The sequence below is a fragment of the Cajanus cajan genome, chromosome 7 (assembly GCF_000230855.2).
Source record: "Cajanus cajan strain Asha chromosome 7, NIPB_CcT2T_4, whole genome shotgun sequence".
NCBI lineage: Eukaryota > Viridiplantae > Streptophyta > Magnoliopsida > Fabales > Fabaceae > Cajanus > Cajanus cajan.
This window is the reverse complement of record NC_138523.1, coordinates 55,541,480-55,559,521: the sequence shown is the minus strand read 5'-3', so window position 1 is coordinate 55,559,521 and position 18,042 is coordinate 55,541,480. Positions and strand designations below refer to the sequence as shown.

The window sequence follows — 18,042 nt, the reverse complement described above, 5'->3', positions numbered from 1 at the left end:
TCATAGCTATTTAGATATCAAATTATAAAAAAAATTATATTTCTTTCATGCTTTTATATTTTTAGAAAAAATAAAATATTTACTAAATGAATTAAGTCATTAAAAAATAAGTATCAAAAAATTATAGAGAAAATAATAATCAATCACCCTAAACTTTGTTTATTTTACAAATAGACACCATAAACTTTCATTCTATCTCAATAAATCCTTAAACTTTATCTAATTTGTAAATAAACATCATGAATTTTAATTTTATTTTATTTAATCCTTATTTTTTTTATATAAATAAACATCTTTAACTTTAATGTCATTTACTTAATATTGACATTTGATAATTTATTATTTTTACAAATTTTTTATATTATTAATTTAGAGTTTAATTATTTATCTTAAATACCAATCATTTAGTATTTTTTTTATGTTGCAGTTTTTTTTTCAAAATATAATAAAAATACGAATTTAGAAAAAAGAGAAAAAAAAGAATGATAAAAATAATAAAAAGAAGTTTTTATTTGATTTTTTCTTCTTCTAAATTATATGGTATTTTAATATATAAAAATAAAACTAATATATAAGTACCAAAAAATTAATAAATAAGTGTGATTTAAAATAAATACATGATTGATATTTTTTTAATCTCAATATAATATAAGAGACTTAAAAAAATAAGAATTAATTAATATAAAATTGTAATAAAGGTGCTTATTTATAAAAATGATAAAATTTAAAAATAAATTATAATAAAATTAAAATTTATAATATCTATTTATTAACATAATAAAATTTAAGGATGAATTAGAATAAACTTAAAATTTGTAATCTCTATTTACAAAAGGCATAAAGTTTAGGGGGGGTTTAGATACTTTTTTTTTATATTAAATTTACGATAAAATTAAATGGAAAGTATAATTTTCTCCTAATTATCGTCCATATTTTATTTTTTTTGTGGAATTTAATAATATTGTAGGCCGCAGGAAATAAATTGTTGGGTGGACGAAAGAAAAGCGTATTGTGAACTAGAACACAAGGGTGTGGAACATGAAAGTTTCGGTTTAAAATAAAATAGCCCAATGTCTATGGCCCAAAAAAAAAATTAAAACAAAAAATGATCCAATGAAGAAGCTCCGATCCAAATTCTGAAAAAAAAATTCAAAACCCTAGTGGAGAAAAAAAAACTAGAACCCTAAAACAATACATTTGGTTGTTTCATTATAAGAGTTGAGTCACTAGCAACTTACCATTAACCGTCATTTGTTTTCTCCTCAGCGTAAAGCCAGTGCAGCTGCAGCACCCCGCACTGTTTCTTCGACCTTGGTAAAGTCTACTTAGCATCAATCGTGTTTGTTATCATACAAAATGTCCCCATTTTACGATATTGTGTTCTAGCGTTTCCGCGATTAGTTGCATTTTCCTTCTTATCTTGCAATTTACGATTGTTAATGAACGGATCAAGAACACCCTTTGAGATTTTGATTTGTGTTCCCTCTCTGGGTGTTGTGTTGTGTTTTGTAATGTAGTACCCAATTGAAAAAACTCTTGTTTGAAATTTTTGTATCTGGGGTATTCTTTTAGTTGTGTTTTCCATTCAAATTATCATTATTGATTAAACGATTCGTTGGTTTCTTGCGTAAGGTAAGGGAGGGAAAAATAATGGTTGCGTGATTGGATGGAAAAATATCTTTTTAAATTTACTTTGTTCTCTCTAAGGTGAGAACATACCTACCATTGAATCTTAGTGCTTTAAGACTACAACAAGCTTTAAATGAAATTGAGGGTAGATGGATATCCCACTTGAGAGGATCCATTATATTATAGATGTTAACTTCTTTCTGACCATTTCTGTTTAGCATTTGGTGTGCAACTTGTGCACATGATTGGTTTGTGTTAGTTATTTATTATTGAAATTTGTCACAGTGACTATGGTGAGGGTTAGTGTCTTGAATGATGCTCTCAAGAGCATGTACAATGCTGAGAAACGGGGGAAGCGCCAGGTCATGATTAGGCCATCCTCGAAAGTGATTATAAAATTCCTTTTGGTGATGCAGAAGCATGGTATTTTTTAAACTTTTTTTTCCATGAATGTTCCTTAACTTGTTTTTTGTTTGCTTTCTAGATATTTACTTATTGCATGATCTGGTATGCTCTGGTGGTTGTAGGATACATAGGGGAGTTCGAATATGTTGATGATCACAGGGCTGGCAAAATTGTGGTAGAATTGAATGGCAGATTGAACAAGTGTGGTGTTATTAGTCCCCGCTTTGATGTTGGTGTCAAAGAGATAGAAGGTTGGACTGCAAGGCTACTTCCCTCAAGACAGGTTAGCCAAAGAGACTTCATTGCATCATTTTCTCAACTTATGGGTTACATATGCTCAACTTATGGGTTACATATGCGGTCCTTTGACTCTGTTATAAAAGACCACAGACTTGTTAATTAATAATTGCAATAATTATATTTACTTTACCAACACACACTATTGAAAATGTTAAAGATGGTTAAGATCAGCATGTTTAAGATGGTTAATTTCAGTTCAACATGTTCACATCCTATCTTTCATGGTCAAGTTTTTTTCCCTAGAATTCCTCAGACATCTTGTTCTCTAATATAAGTTTCTTCGAATATCAGCTTGTGGTATAATTGTTATGCAAGGATCAAAAAATGGTTTTGTTTCGGCTATTGGTACTTGTATTTTATGTCAGATTTAGTCGATAGGGCTATTTTTTGAGGGGTTGAGTTATTTTGTTACATAGATGAAAACTGAACTTGCTGAAGTTGCTACGTACCATTAAACTTGTCTGTTACTCTGTTGTATCTTATTGTTTACGCTTATTCAGTGGCATCTGACCATTGATTACATAAATCATGCAGTTTGGGTACATTGTCTTGACTACCTCTGCTGGTATCATGGATCATGAAGAAGCCAGGAGAAAGAATGTCGGGGGCAAAGTGTTGGGTTTCTTCTACTAGACGAGGTTTTTTTTTTTTTTTGGTAAGGATCGTACTTGATTTCAGATTATGAGACTTGTCGGTTGTTATGAAAGATGTGCTAGTTTACTGGCAATATCAATGACATGAAACAGGAGATGTGCATGTTCATTACGTGGTTACCAAAATCATGCTTACATAGACCATAAGTTTTAAAAGCGACTGAAAACTTGTTTTTAAGCGCTTAAAAAAGTGCAGTTTTATGCTTTAATTTTTATGTTTAATTAAATTGAAATTTCAAATTTGTGTAATCATTTTCAGCATTAATGGATGTTGTGTTCTCTTCTACGAGCCCGAACAGTTCTCCGCTAAACTATTCAAGTGTATTTTGAGGGAATGTGTGATTTTAATTATAGACGATGTTGATAGGATGGTAACAGATAGGGTATGGACCAGGTACTAGAATACTTGAGTCCATATTTGTATTTTAAAAAAATATCCGCATCCGGACTTATGCTCGTGTAGATAATAACTAATTCTAATCTTTATCTATTAAACATGTATCTATACTTGAACTTATCGATTTTAATTATGAAAACCCAATGAATAAAGAAACATTAATTAAACATACAATTGATATTCAAATAAAATAGTTTTTAAATGTCTTTTATAAAATATAAAATATTACAAATAGAAAGGGAGAGGGAATGCAGTAGTGATCCTGCTTTTCAACGAAGCAGTCAATGGCTCAATGCTGCCCAATGTGATAGTGTAGTCACATGTCATTAACTTAGGTCTTACATACTTGGGATAAATGTGTAGTTGTGCGCCAGCATGTGTAATACTTTTGCCTTTTTAGACCAATTTATGGAACTTTTTAAATTTATTTGGATTGAGTGTCTTAAAAAAGATCAAACTAATTTGAAAATTTAGATCATATAACAAAGATTGAAGGGAGTAATACAAGAGATGATCGTTCTCAAATATGAGATTAACCAAGCTTGGGGATGAAGCATAAGAGTCCATCTATAATCGATTATATAAAAACTCATAGTATAAATGTTTAAAATTCAATAAATTGTTGTATTTGGATATTTATATTAACAAACACTTATACAATTTTATAGTGTTTGAATATAATTATTTAAACATTTATAAGATGTTATTCTATTTTAAAATTAAAATTAAAATAAAATATAAAAAGTAACTAAATATTTTTTTTTAAATATCATTATATGTCACAATAATATTAAAAATAAAAGTTACTAATCACAATTCACCTAATTTTAATTTATAAAAAAAAAAAAATAGTAAAATATGAGAAATTACTTATATATATAACTATGATTAAAAGTTAAGAACTATAAATTTTAAAAATTAAAAAAATAATTTTATATAATTTATAAATTAATGATTAAAAATATATTGTATATATATTAACAATAAAATTATTTCAAATGCGTCATTTTAGTGAGAGAAAAGGTTACGAGATTTTTTTTAATAATAGAAAAATGTGAACTTTGAAAAGAAGAAATTGAAAAAATATTGGAGGAGAAAAGAATAAAAATAAAGAGGAACAAAAATTTTGAGAGTAAAAAATAAAGAACCTTTAAAAAAGAATAATAAAAAATAAAAAACTAGTTTATAATAGAAAAATGTAAAAAATTAAAACTATTTATATCAATGTAAAGAATCAAAATTGGGTGTTTTATAATAAGTTGTCGTATAAGTTAAATAATAAATTATATTATAAATTATCAAAATAAGTTTAAAATATTTTATAAATTATTTATAAGATTTTATAAAATTATTCAAACACTTTTATAAATATTTATAAAATAAAATAAATAAAAATAAATTATTTATATGACTCGAAACACAGATATATAATCGCGTATAACTTACGTAAACAAATGTCGTGACTTGCATGATGTGAATGTAATATTCATCTTTCGCACAATTTGCACTTATGTGAAGAAGTTTTTATATATATTTTTTATTTTGTCCAACATATTTCTTCTCTCTTCCATTCTCTTTCAAGTACTTCCCTCCCACTTCACGAACACACTCAATTTTTTTTCTTCTTTTTAAAGCTTCACATTCCATGAGTTTAGTATATGTATACGCACAATTTAAATAATATTAATATAAATCATTAATATTTATAAAAATACGAGTACAATTTATTGAATTAAAATTAGAGTCGTATTATTTTAGAAATTTCAATAATCTCCATTTAACAGTAAAAAATATATTTAAAAAGTATATTAATATGAACAGCGTGGTGAATATAAAGAGTCGTTTTTAAAGGAGTGGCTTCTTTGAGAGTTGAGACGTAAACGCCGTTGTTTTGGTTTTACAGGTTTAGGGAGAAGCGGAAGCATGTCCCAAGCAAAGAGTGAGCTTCGTCGGAGAAGCCAACTTCTACCTGCGTTATAACTACTTAGCACGGTAACGCCTCGCTCTATTTTCTTCTTATTTATAATTTAAACAACTATTTTTCATTTTTTTTTATTCTGCTTCTTCCTATACTTGTCTAATAATATTTTAAATTCCTGAATGTAAATTTGAGTATGCAGAAGTGAACATCGTTTGACAGCATTATAGCACTATAATTTCATCAAGTATAGAACGATTGGCATGGAGTAAGATAAACTCTACCCTCTCTTTTTTAAGAAAATGTTGGGGTTTTATATCCATTAGGGTTTTGCTTGATAAAATCCCGAAGTGAAGTTTGAGTCTGTTACATTGGATGATTGAGAGTTACATTGAAATACTAGCAACCGTGATTTTAAGTAAATAAATGTTCACATGCGTTTCCATGTTAAGCAATTGATTTTGAGGTGAAACAACTGTACGTAGCTATTGTGTTGGATAAAAAAAGTTATACTTGAGTTTTAATATTGTTACATGAAGAATCATAGGTATCCGAAGGGATAGTGAAAATAATTTGGTTCCAATGTTGATCATCTGATTTAGTCCTGTCCTATTTTGGTCGACAGAAAAAAAATATATATATATATTGAAATTGGTGGTATTTTTTATTCTTATGACAATGATAACGGATTTGTACATTAGGAAAGGAAAGCATAAAACGATGGAAGAAGATTTGTCAACTTGCGACTCCAGATTTCAGAAGTTGAATAATGAAGTGAGTGCGGATGGTCACAAGGATAGGATAGGCAATTTACCGGACGAAATCATTCAACACATTTTAAGTTTACTGCCAACAAAAGATGCTGTTAGAACAAGTGTATTGTCTAGAAGGTGGCATTCCCAATGGGTGTTTGTCACCAATCTGGACATCTCAGAATTTGCACCAAATATGAACCAGAAGAGGTCACTTTTCATGGATTTTGTGGATAGAGTTATTGCACTCCATAAACCATTGGATCTCAATCTTTTTGCACTGGCTTGTAAAGTATTTGGCGATGCTTCTCGCATCAATTCATGGGTATGTGCTGCAGTAAAGCACAATGTTCAGCACTTGCTTCTTTTGCTTCATCAGATTCATCTAGAGCCTCTTGAATTGCCTCATTGCCTATTTACATGCGAAACACTCAGGAAGGCTGTTATAATGGCAGATATTTTGCTCAAGCTTCCATCTTCTATTCACTTTTCGAATTTGAAGTTGTTGACTCTTCAGTATGTTGTTTTTCCCGACAATGAGTCCACTCAACAACTATTTTCTGGCTTGCCTGTCCTGGAGGAGCTAACATTGGATAGATGCTGCTGGTGGAATGTTGAAACTGTTACGATAGCACTTCCCATGCTTAAGAAGTTGGATATAACAGAAAATGTAGCAGACTGTGATGATTGTCTGTTCTTTATTGTTGCAGAGAACCTCAAATCCTTTTATTACATTGGTACACTCCGAAATGACTATTACATCTGTGACTCTGTATCCATTGTTGGTGGATTAATGGGCATGTGCGGCACAGATGACATCGGAGAGAGTAGCAGACAAAAAGAAGTTGCTCATAGAGCTGCTAGGCTTCTTAATGGGATCTCTTGCGTGAAAGAACTAATGCTAACTCCTTATGCATTTGAGGTACTTGACTTTTTATTAGTTGTTGGAAGTTGGTGCTACTTTTGTTGGGGTGTTCTAACACTGGAGAAAACTTCATTAATGAGTAGGGAATAAATCACACAAGTTAGGGAATAAATTTCACAAGTGGATTTAACATCATATCATAACCCAAAATCTTAAGACTTAGTTTGGGGGAGAGCAAGGAATAGAAGAGAATAAGAGAGAATAGGTGAGAAATGATTTGATAGAAATTAGGTAAGAAATCGAGTGAAATAGAATGAAATTTGTAGTTGTTTAGTAGAGTGGAATTAAATAAGAAATAGAGTGATTTTGGTATTTACAATTACTATTTTACCCTGACTTTATAATATAGTTAGAATTAATATTTTTTGTTTTATGTAATTTTACACATTTTTCAAAATTCACAAAAATCCCCTCAATTGAGAGGGTATAAAAGATGATGTGGGACTGATTTCTAATTTCTCACAATTCTCCTTAAATACCCTCTACCGAATACTAATATTTTTTTTCAAATCCACTCTAATCCATCCCCCTATTAAATCACCTCCACCAAATATAGGCTAAGGCATTTGGTAGGGGAGTTTTTCTTACTTATATAATATTCAATATACTTGATTCTAACCGACGTGAGACTTTTTTCACACTTAAACTACAACAACTCTCATTTAAAATGTTCATTAATTTGCTTTTTCTCTCATGGAATGTTGTTGCCATTTTGCTAGGTTCTCACATATTCTAAAAAATTATGTGCCTGCATGCCTGATTTATACAAATTGACATACCTTGGATTTCTTTCACTGGGAACGGCGATCAATTTTGGTAGTGGAACACTGGCCAAGTTCCTCCAGAAATTACCATGTCTTGAATTACTCATTTTCCAATCGGTAACTTTCCAGTAACCTCTAAGTATTTGTGGTTTATTTTAATTCTATTTATGATTTATGATATTAAATATAATTGGTCAATTGATTCTGAATTGTAGGGCATTTGTTTGTCTGGGAATCATGAAGAAGGAAGTTGGATACTGGATCCTATACCTTCTTGTTTCTCAAGTCATCTCAAGTTAATTAGGATTAGTCAATTCTGTGGAACAGATGGGGAACTGCAAGTAGTGAAGAGTTTGCTTAAACATGCCGAAATTTTACTGCAAATGGATATAATATGTCATCATGATAAATTTTGTGGTGGTTTGGAAAGGGAAAGGGATGTTCTTAAACAATTACAAATGCTTCCTAGAGCCTCCACTTACTGCACAATCAGTTTTGCTTGAGCCATTGTATGGACCTTTACGGCAGAAGAGATCTACACTGCGATTATGTGTTTGCTTTTGGGGATTTAGACTTTAGTCACTGACAGGAGATGGGAGGTATAGAAAGTTGGAGTTCACCAACAGAAAAAAGGGTATAGAAGTTGGAAGTTGCAACACGAATGATAGATTCATACTTTTGTAGCAAGTCGCTAAAATTCTTTTCAAGCACTTCTATAGTAATTTTGAATCAATTATACTTGATCTATGTATTCAGCCTGGATATAATAGTGTAAAAATTGCTGTAAATTTGAAAAGAAAAAAAATATAGCGCCTTTATAGAGATCTATCTATTTTAGCCTTCGAATTATCAGTTTCATTTGTTGAATATTAAAAAAAAAATCAACATGGGAGATTGTACGCAATTATATTTCTTTTTTTTTTTTCATATCTTTTTTGAGTAAAACATATATCTCAAAATAAAGTAGTCTTTTTGTGTTCAAAAAACATTTTCTCACGTGACATTGCGCTGTTTTTTTTCTTCTTCTAAATTTGATAGAAAATCAAAATTGCTTTCTATGTAAAACATTTTGTGGAATCCCTGTTATATGATAAAATTTCTAACATAAGATAGGAATTTCTAACATAAGCTAGAGATAGAGAGACGTAAATATTACAATTATACTGTTATTCACTTCCAAGTTCAAAGATTCACTTTAATAAATTTTTTAATTCAAGTGAAAATAGAACATATTGAAGATTTGTTTCTAGATGAAAACAAATTATTTTACACCAATGTATACATCCATAGTAAGGAAATAGATATGCAAGAAAAAAAGATATATATATATATATATATATATATATATATATATATATCTTATTTTGGTGTTCATATTTTTTTACCCTTTGACTACTTAACTAATTTCTCTAATGGAATAATCATAATACAAATTAGATCAATATACTTTTATTTTTTATTTTTTATTTAATTTTATTTTTAATAGAAGCACGAAGTGCCTCGACTCTAGTATATATAAAATGGGTGGAAAGGATGCTTATTAAAGACAAAATTTTTTTATTCGGCGGGATTTCAATGAGTGACAACTTTTCTTTCTATTATTTAACATAATTGTAAATCCCAAGTTTAAAATCGAATCCACTACCTAAGGGCCCGTATGGGATGATTTTTAATTTTAAGTTTAATTTTTAAAAAAAATTACATCTAAGTTTTAATTTTGTGTTTTCTATTTTTTAGTTTTAAAATAAACTCATTTTAAAAATTTTATATCTTATTAAAATTAGTTTAAGTGTGTCTTAAACTTTTGATATGGTAGCAACAATAATAGTAATAATAGTAACAATGATGATGACGGTGATATAAGTGTTTGTAGTAACAAAGTAAATGACAATATTAGTGGTGACATTAGAAAGAATTATTGTTAGACATAATAATTTTGTTTTTAAAAAACCAAAATTTTTAATAATTTTTCTTGATTTTGAAAATTCATGCAAAATTGTATTGAATTTGAGTTAAAAATTATTTCAATTCCTTTTTTTTTTTCAAATACATTTCGTTTTGAAAATTGCATTTGAAAGTCAAAAACCGAAAACGTGCGACCACTCCACGCAGACCTTAAGTTAAAATAGTTTTGTGTCAATTAATTCACATGCTCAAATTATTAAAAAAAATAAATGGGTGTGAACTTTTTACTAATAACTATTGTTATTAGGAAGTTAAAATATCAAGTTATAAATAGAGGAGGGAAAAAGTGAAAAACATAACACCCGGTCACCCACCCTTGTGTTAATCTGGGCGAGAACAATGCAAAAAATGGTATGAATGTATTATTAATAACTATTGCTATTAGTAAGTTATTATATGAAGTTATTGGGAAAATAGAAGATGACAATGATTCATTACTTGTAGTAAGTTATTATATTCCGTATGATTTATCAAACATTGTATAGAAGTTGACCCGCCATCATATGCAGTCCAATTTATTCGGTGCACCAAATTGGTTTGAGGCCGACATTTTTACGCATATAACATTTTCTTACTCAGAGACAATGATCGCCACACCATGTGATGTGATAAATTCTCCAATGTAACACTAAAATTAAGAAAATATATAATTACTGCGATTAGCGTCGCATAAGAAAATTTCTTCCAGTTAAAGAAAACAGTACCATGTATGGCATGTAGCCATGCATGCGAAAAAGGGACATACACATTTGACTCGGACACTGAAACATGAGCAACCACTCCTTACCGTTGCGATGTCTTCCTCAGTGTTAGTGTGCTGTCTATAACGTCTAACTTATGCTTGAAGAAACAGTAAAGCATTCTGCACAAGAAAACTTAACGTTTGCACCCCACATATAGGGTCCAAAAGTGGCAATTCTTTTCGTTATAGGAGGAAAGATCTACCTCCACATTATACCATTCCATCTTGTACAACTCAGCTGCGAAGGATGGTGCTACCCAAGTTCTCTCTATTCTTCTGGCTTCTCCTTTCTTCCCTTGTGATTCTCTTGATAAACTATCAAGTTAATTGTGATGATGGTGAGTACTTGCTCTCTCTCTCTCTTGAATCAGCTAATATTCATTATCTTTAAATGGGTTTCACTTGATAGTAATATTATACACGAGTTATTGTATGAATACTTTTAACATAACTATACTTGAAGTTTTTTTGCTTTCTGGGTACTTTGTCATTTGTGTTGTCACTGTTGTCTTTCTTGTGTTTCTCAATAGCCTTGGCCAAACAGATCCTGGAGGCAGATTGATTTAGGATTTCTAATAGAAATCTCATATTGACAGGTGATCAAACCAAAATAAAGTAGCCAGACAGAATATATAATCTAAGTAGATCGTTTGTTGTAGATCTCGATGATTTGATGTATATGTTAAAATGGAATAAAATATAACATATGTAATTTGCTTTGCATGCACCACAAACAATTATATCAAGCTTGTCCAAGTAAAAGTAAAAGGGTCATGATGATATACACTCCATCAAAATTTCATCATTTTATAGGTCATCTAAGAGATCGTTTGTCTCAATTTGATATAATTAATTTTAAAATCTTTCATATTTTTTCTGGCACACATGTATTGAGGTTGACATGTTGACAATGAGACTGCACTCACCTTAACATTCTCCTGCAGATGAGAAAGACAATCTTTATGAGGGTATAAACAAGTATCGAGCAGCGTTAAACTTGAAAGCTCTAACAAGGAACGAAAATGCTGATTGCCTTGCTGATAAAATAGCTGACCAATTCAAGAAACAACCCTGCACAAATACCACAGGTGCTAACACCGTACCCGGCACAGAGCCTCAGTTTTCCAACTATCCAGACCTTTTAAGTAAGTGTCACTTGGCTATTACCAATACAAGAGATGGAAATGTGATGCCAGCTTGTGTTCCTGGCCTGGTTCCGAGCCTTGTCCTCGCTAATTTCACCAAATCTCTCTACTCAGACAGTCTCAATGACACTCAGTATACAGGAATTGGTATTGGTTCAGAAGATAACTGGATTGTTGTTGTCTTAACCACCAACACTCCTGCAGGAAGCTTTGCTCCCTATAGTTCTAATGGTGCCAATTTGATTTCAAGATCTGGATTGATTTACTGCTCAATGCTCTTCTTAGTTGGTAACATTTTCCTGTTATGAAACCAAGAGGATGCTTCATAGTTACAATTTTGTGACCAATCAAAGGTATTGCTTTTGTCAGGGTGAACTTAATGAAGACAACTGTGGTTTTTCTATAGGAAAATGGAGAGATCCTTGTGTAACTGTGGCTTCGGTATTGTAATTCTATAATGCTAGAGACAAATAGGAGAAAGAAAGCATTGTCCCAAATTGTTGTTTTAATATTGTTGTCAATGTCATTATTATCAATAATATCATTTTTGAGCTCGGAAGTTTGGCTTTTGCCAAATGATACAAACTGTAAGTCCAATTGGAAGTGCATAACATGGTGCTAACAGAAAACACTCTAATGCAATAAACAGTCTACTTCAGTGCTAAGGTATAAGATGAGACAGACTAGTTTAAATTTTCACATTCCTTATTCAGTTCGGAAACACAATCTAAACCACCAGCAACATTCACTTCTTGAATCTGCCATTATTTACCTCCATAGCAGATAAATCAATTTTAACATATTCCTGGGTGATTTTTTTTTTTAAGAATATACTCATACCGCATTCAAACTGCCTTCAATTTGGGGGAATTCATGGACAAGTATCTTCCAATCACGAGCATTAGAATCCATGTTGACTTTGCAATCTTCTCCTTTACCATCAGGAGTAATGCAGAGCTGAGAACAGTTTTCAATATCTGTGCTTGCAATCCTTTGAAAAATCCCAAAATACCTTCTCTTCTCCAAATAGTATAGAGTGCTCCAGATATTGTCCTCTGTGCCTTCCTCTCAGCTTCTGTACACTTATCATCATCTGATTCAGCAGCCTGAATCATGACCTTACACCTATCCGCAATTCAAAAACAACTTTCATCAGCAAGTCCTTGACATAGCACAAATGCACAAACAAAGAAAATGCTATTGTAATGCATTAGTTGTTTTTTCTCAAGATACTGATAGAAGCTACTTCAGATTAAGCACACCTAGAAAGTACTGTTAAAATTGACGAACAGAAAGAGTGCACAAATTTCCTCGATAATCAAGAGATCCAGAACTCTCCTTAGCCATAATACTAACTCACCAATTGAGCAACTCTTCTCAATTCCCCTTCCCATTTATAAGCAACATGCCTTATTAATAAGCAACTAATCTGATCAACTAAATAATGTAAATAACTAACTATTGGGTATCCATAAGGTACATCTGCAGAAACCTTAGATCTGCAAAAAATAAAATTGTTTTTTTCCCCCTTCTTTTGCATTAAATTCACCAGAATCAGTAATGCACGTAAGAAATTCTGGAGGAAAATAATTTAAATTGACCATCCACCTGATAGCTGGGTATGTCAAGCAGGTAGCAGCACATTTTGAAACTGCACCGAGCATGAAAGCAGAAAATGCAGAAAGTGCTTCTGGGGATGACTTTGTACCTGTTCTCTTGCCCTTTAGTATTCTCTGTTTCAGCTGATCGTATGCAGTATACTGTTGGGGGAAAAAAAACCTTGTCTGTGTTTGGTAATCTTCTAGTGCAAACTAATCTGGAAAAACAGATCCTCTCTATTCTCTAGGTTTCATTTGTATAAATACGTTCTAAAAGTGATACCTGAATAGATGGATTTGTTGTTAAAAGAATGGAAATGCCAAGTCCATCAAATGCTTCACTCCATGTACCCTCTGAAAGGGTCTTCCAGAGTCCCTTGGATTTTCCAAATTCACTGGTCTGCATCCTTGATGATGCTGTATCTAAGGGCTGTAAAATACAAGAACAAATTACTGAAGATAGTGTGGCTAACAAGAAGGAAAGGTCGAGTTTGGACAGTACATTAATTAATCAGGGATCAGCTTGTTTCTTTTGCTAATATTATTATAGAACAATTTACTTGAGAGAACATACAGTATAGGTTGATCATGTTCTCCCTCTTTTTTTAAAATGGATAAAGTTCTTGTTACGACTTGTACCAAGAAACTCTACCCAAATACCCACCAAAACCAACACAACTGCTAGGCTCATGTGATGTAACTCTTAGTTGATCACATACTAGAAATGCCAAATATTGAACTTAGCTAATGTTGTCACGTCCACAGAATGGAAAATCAGCAATTACCCTCAGAAAAACTTAATTTCATGCAATTTATGGAACCTTCCTTATTTAGAAAATTACAAAAAAGTACATCACTTCTAAGCAACTAACAATAATTTGTCTCGGAAACACAACTACAATTATGACTTGCCTGTGTTATTACTATTGTACAGACACCAGCAGCAGTGGCGACAATCAAATTTGCTACTGTTCCAATGGTCTTGTTTCCAGTTTTTTTCAAATACATCTTTCTAAAGTAGCTGTATCCATAGAAATAAATGAAGGATGAAACAAAGGACTGGACGTTTTTTGTCCCAAGGCCTTGGTACAATGAAAGCACCTGACTGGTAGAAATTGCTTCCCATAGAACATCAGAAATTCTCCTACATGAGACATGAACAAAAATCATATAAGCACAACTCACAATAAACTTCCTACTTAATATTTGCCATGATAAAAAACATCACCATAAAAGCAAAAGAATACCAATAACTTGGACAATTGGAATATTATTATTATCATTTGACATTATCATTTTTGATTCATAGAAATTACAATGACGACAACAAAACTTGTGCATACTAGCTGAACTCCCACCTCATCATTAGGCCAACCTTTATGGTTTTGACATTATCATTTAGCTTTCTCTAATTGTTAGTATTGTGTAGTTTGATTTAGTCCCACAACTAATATTCTTAAGGAGTTTTTCTTTCTATATTACTATATAATTAACACCTTATAATGTTTTTATTCACACCAAGAAATAAAACACTCCCTAGTGTAGCTTTGGATGTAGGTACATACATTGTGTGTCGAATGACGTTAAGTTCTTGGTATTAGGAACCTATATCTTAGTATGCTCTGTGGTTGCAACTTTGTTTGATCTTCCACATCAGAAAATATTTGGTTTTCTGCAACTTTGTTTGATCTTCCACATCAAAAAAGATTTGATTTTCTCTACGGGAGTCTCAATTTAGAAAAAGGAGTGGGAGCTTTCTTAGTTTAGAGAAAGCAACAAGAGTGATGGAATTAGAAGAAGGAAAGGTGAAGATTGAGAAGTTTGATGGTAGAGGCTTTGGATTTTGAAAGATGCAGATACAAGATTATCTCTATCAGAATAAGATGTATCAACCCTTAACAGGGAAGAAGCTAGATGACATGAAGTAGACAAATTGGGAGTTGTTAGACTGACAAGCTCTCGGTGTGATCCGATTGACATTGGCCAAGAATGTTGCATTCAACATTTTGAATGAGAAGAAAATTGTAGATCTGATGAAGACATTGTCCAACATGTACGAGAAGCCATCTACAAATCTGATGAAACATTGTCCAACATGTACGAGAAGCCATCTGCAGCCAACAAAATAAATTTAATGAATTCAATATAATTCTTGCCTAGTTGGTGTTAGTGCAGATGGCTTCATCAAATCTGCAGATGGCTTCTCGTACATGTTGGACAATGTCTTCATCAGATCTATAGTTGTCTTCTCGTTCAAAATGTTAAACGCAACATTTTTGGCCAATGTCAATTGGATCACACCAAGAGCCTGTTGGTCTAACAACTCCCAATTTGTCTGCTTCATGCCATATAGACTCTTCCCTGTTAAGGGTTGATACATCTTCTGATAGAGATAATCTTCTATCTGCATCTTCCAGAATCCAAAGTCTTTGCCATCAAACTTCTCAATCTTCACCTTCCCTTCTTCTAACACCATCACTCCTGTTACTTTCTCTAAACTAAGAAAGCTTCCACTCCTTTCTCTAAATTGAGACTCTTGTGGAGAAAACCAAATATTTTCTGATGTGGAAGATCAAACAAAGTTGCAACCACAAAGCATACTAAGATATAGGCTCCTAATACCAATTGTTAGGAGCAAAGCATATAAAGAAAATAAAAGAGATAGAGAACGACATAAGAATTTAATGTGGTTCAGCACACAATGTATGTATCTACATCCATGGCTACACTAGGGAGTGATTTATTTCTTTGTGTTAATAAAAACATTACAAGGTAACCAAATTTTCTAGTGCTGACCAACTTTACATGACATACCCAATTTCCAGCTTTGTTTGCTTCATTTTTCCAAAAAGGGCTTTATAATTCACACACTTAAACCTAATTAATTTAATTTTGGGCCATGATCACAGATAACAAATGCACTAATAAATAATGTCACCTACTGTCTGACAATAATATCTGTAATAAGCTAGCTTACATGGAAAATGGACAAAAAGATCAAATCATGCTACCACAATTAATACTTGCACATGACAACCCAGTCCATGAACTACAACATAAACATGTTAGAATATAAATAAGTTGGATTGGAGGCAGAAAGTTAAAATGGGTGAAGAATGGAACTTGTATTTTCGCTGATGGTGAGCTTGAACTTCAGCTTGATATTTGGTCTTGCAAGTATCAAGTGGGTACAAGACGGTGGTACTAACAAGTGATCCAATGGCACCAGAAGTAGCTTCTGATAATGATTCCAAATCAAGTTGCATCTTTTTCAGTTCTTAGCAACCCCTACCCTAAGAAACAAAGGAATGAAAGCACACAAGATGAATAGAGTAAAAAGACCCAAACTTTAGGCTTGTTGGATACTAGGGTATCAGGATTTGAAGGATATGAAACAAAAGGCGCTGTTTTTAGGAGCTTCAAAGACACCCATGAATTGGGTAAGTATAGTTGAGCTTCAGTTCCGGCTTCACATATGGGGATTTATCATTGCTTTGCTTCTTTCACTTTATAGAATAACGTATGTGAATGAATGTCTCTCTTCGACTCTCTTTCTACTGGGCTCAAATTTTTTATTTCAACGGTCTCTCACCAAAATCTATAATTTTAATAATTTTTTATTAAAAATATTTTTTTAAAAAAAACCTGCCTATTTTACCATGATATTTTGGTAGGTTAATAATACCTCTAGTTGAATAAGAGAAATATTATCAACACAAAGCTTTTCTTTAACACTGTTAATTTATTAAAAGTTGTAATTGTAACAAGCGTAAAAAATAATAGATCTTATTATTTAATTTTTTATATGAAAATTATTCTAAAATTATTTTTTAAAAATACATGTAATCATGAATCATTTCTTTTAATTAATATAGAGTATATGTAATACATCGTAAAATTTAATACTTCTACTTCAAATCTATAGCAACAAAATACTTTTTGTACTGAATATTTTCTTTACGTAGTATATTAATCAATGTATTTATCCTATCTAATATCAACGGTGTTATAAGATAAGTTATACGAATTAGCCATTAAAATTTAAATTTTAGAACTATTCAATTATAATATATTAATAAATATGATTTTCAACTCTAAAAAAAATAAAAGATTAATAATTAATGTTACATTAAGTATCAAAATTTCTAAAACAGATTTACATAAAATATGTGTAACACATGCAAATTAAACACACACACTAAAGATATTTAGAAAATATTATTTCTCGCCATTTCAACTATTTTCTTTAAAAAAAACTTGTTTCCTAACTCAATTGTATCTCGGAACAATAGTTAAAATTTGCAAAAATTTTCTTTTCCTGAAAGAAAAAGAGTTGCTTTCATGTATCTAAATATTTGAAGTTTGTGCTAATAATTTTTCCTCCTAAAGTTGATTTAACTATTTTTTTCAAATAAAATTAAATATTTTAATTTTTTTAACAAATTTACTCAATTAAAATTTTATTTTGATTATAAAATTAATTAAGTATATATATAATTTATTATTAAAATAATATAATTTTGACAACTATCTAACCAACTTCTTAAATATATGTTTGAATTAGCTTTCAATTTAACACATTACTTAAAAAACACACACACACATTTTCAGTTTAACATAGATCAGATAGTTTGAAAGGTATAACCAAATAATCACTAAAATTTTGATAAGTGTAACCAAATACAATATGTTTCTTTTATTTAATTCTGTGAATTATATATACAACATAATTTTCCACTTAAAACTCTCTTAGTTTTATATTCCCCTTATTTCTTTATTAAATAGACGATATACATACATTGTAGTATATAATAATATTAGTTAATTTTTTTAATCAATTATTTTTTTA

The 18,042-nt window shown here is 31.0% G+C and overlaps 4 protein-coding genes across 6 annotated transcripts; 3 read left to right on the top strand and 1 right to left on the bottom strand.

The window, feature by feature from the left end:
• The first annotated feature begins 1,157 nt into the window (after positions 1-1,157).
• On the top strand, positions 1,158-3,273 carry LOC109790382 (small ribosomal subunit protein uS8z/uS8w). Its single transcript, XM_020349529.3, has 4 exons — positions 1,158-1,314; positions 1,915-2,052; positions 2,157-2,317; positions 2,869-3,273. Exons 2-4 carry the CDS (start codon positions 1,920-1,922, stop codon positions 2,965-2,967), a joined length of 393 nt encoding a protein of 130 aa, XP_020205118.1. The 5' UTR covers positions 1,158-1,314; positions 1,915-1,919; the 3' UTR covers positions 2,968-3,273.
• Positions 3,274-5,216: 1,943 nt separating this feature from the next.
• LOC109795126 (F-box/LRR-repeat protein At3g59190) lies at positions 5,217-8,571 on the top strand. 2 transcript variants are annotated; one of them, XM_020354548.3, is made up of 5 exons: positions 5,218-5,376; positions 5,505-5,570; positions 6,004-6,976; positions 7,699-7,860; positions 7,959-8,571. In XM_020354548.3, the coding sequence occupies exons 2-5, from the start codon at positions 5,566-5,568 to the stop codon at positions 8,244-8,246; spliced, it is 1,428 nt and encodes a 475-aa protein (XP_020210137.1). In that variant the 5' UTR covers positions 5,218-5,376; positions 5,505-5,565; the 3' UTR covers positions 8,247-8,571. The 2 variants fall into 2 exon arrangements, with proteins under 2 accessions (XP_020210138.1, XP_020210137.1); XM_020354549.3 differs by lacking the exon at positions 5,505-5,570 and having other exon boundaries at positions 5,217-5,376.
• Positions 8,572-10,600: 2,029 nt separating this feature from the next.
• LOC109814181 (putative GPI-anchored protein At5g19250) lies at positions 10,601-12,154 on the top strand. The gene is made up of 2 exons (XM_020378556.3): positions 10,601-10,788; positions 11,395-12,154. The coding sequence occupies exons 1-2, from the start codon at positions 10,698-10,700 to the stop codon at positions 11,901-11,903; spliced, it is 600 nt and encodes a 199-aa protein (XP_020234145.1). The 5' UTR covers positions 10,601-10,697; the 3' UTR covers positions 11,904-12,154.
• A 115-nt stretch (positions 12,155-12,269) lies between these two features.
• On the bottom strand, positions 12,270-16,755 carry LOC109814173 (peroxisomal adenine nucleotide carrier 1). 2 transcript variants are annotated; one of them, XM_020378543.3, is made up of 5 exons: positions 16,317-16,755; positions 14,106-14,337; positions 13,477-13,623; positions 13,204-13,355; positions 12,270-12,720 (listed from the first exon to the last, which is right to left on the bottom strand). In XM_020378543.3, exons 1-5 carry the CDS (start codon positions 16,457-16,459, stop codon positions 12,441-12,443), a joined length of 954 nt encoding a protein of 317 aa, XP_020234132.1. In that variant the 5' UTR covers positions 16,460-16,755; the 3' UTR covers positions 12,270-12,440. The 2 variants fall into 2 exon arrangements, with proteins under 2 accessions (XP_020234132.1, XP_082916282.1); XM_083060156.1 differs by lacking the exon at positions 16,317-16,755 and adding an exon at positions 16,171-16,189.
• Positions 16,756-18,042: the final 1,287 nt, after the last annotated feature.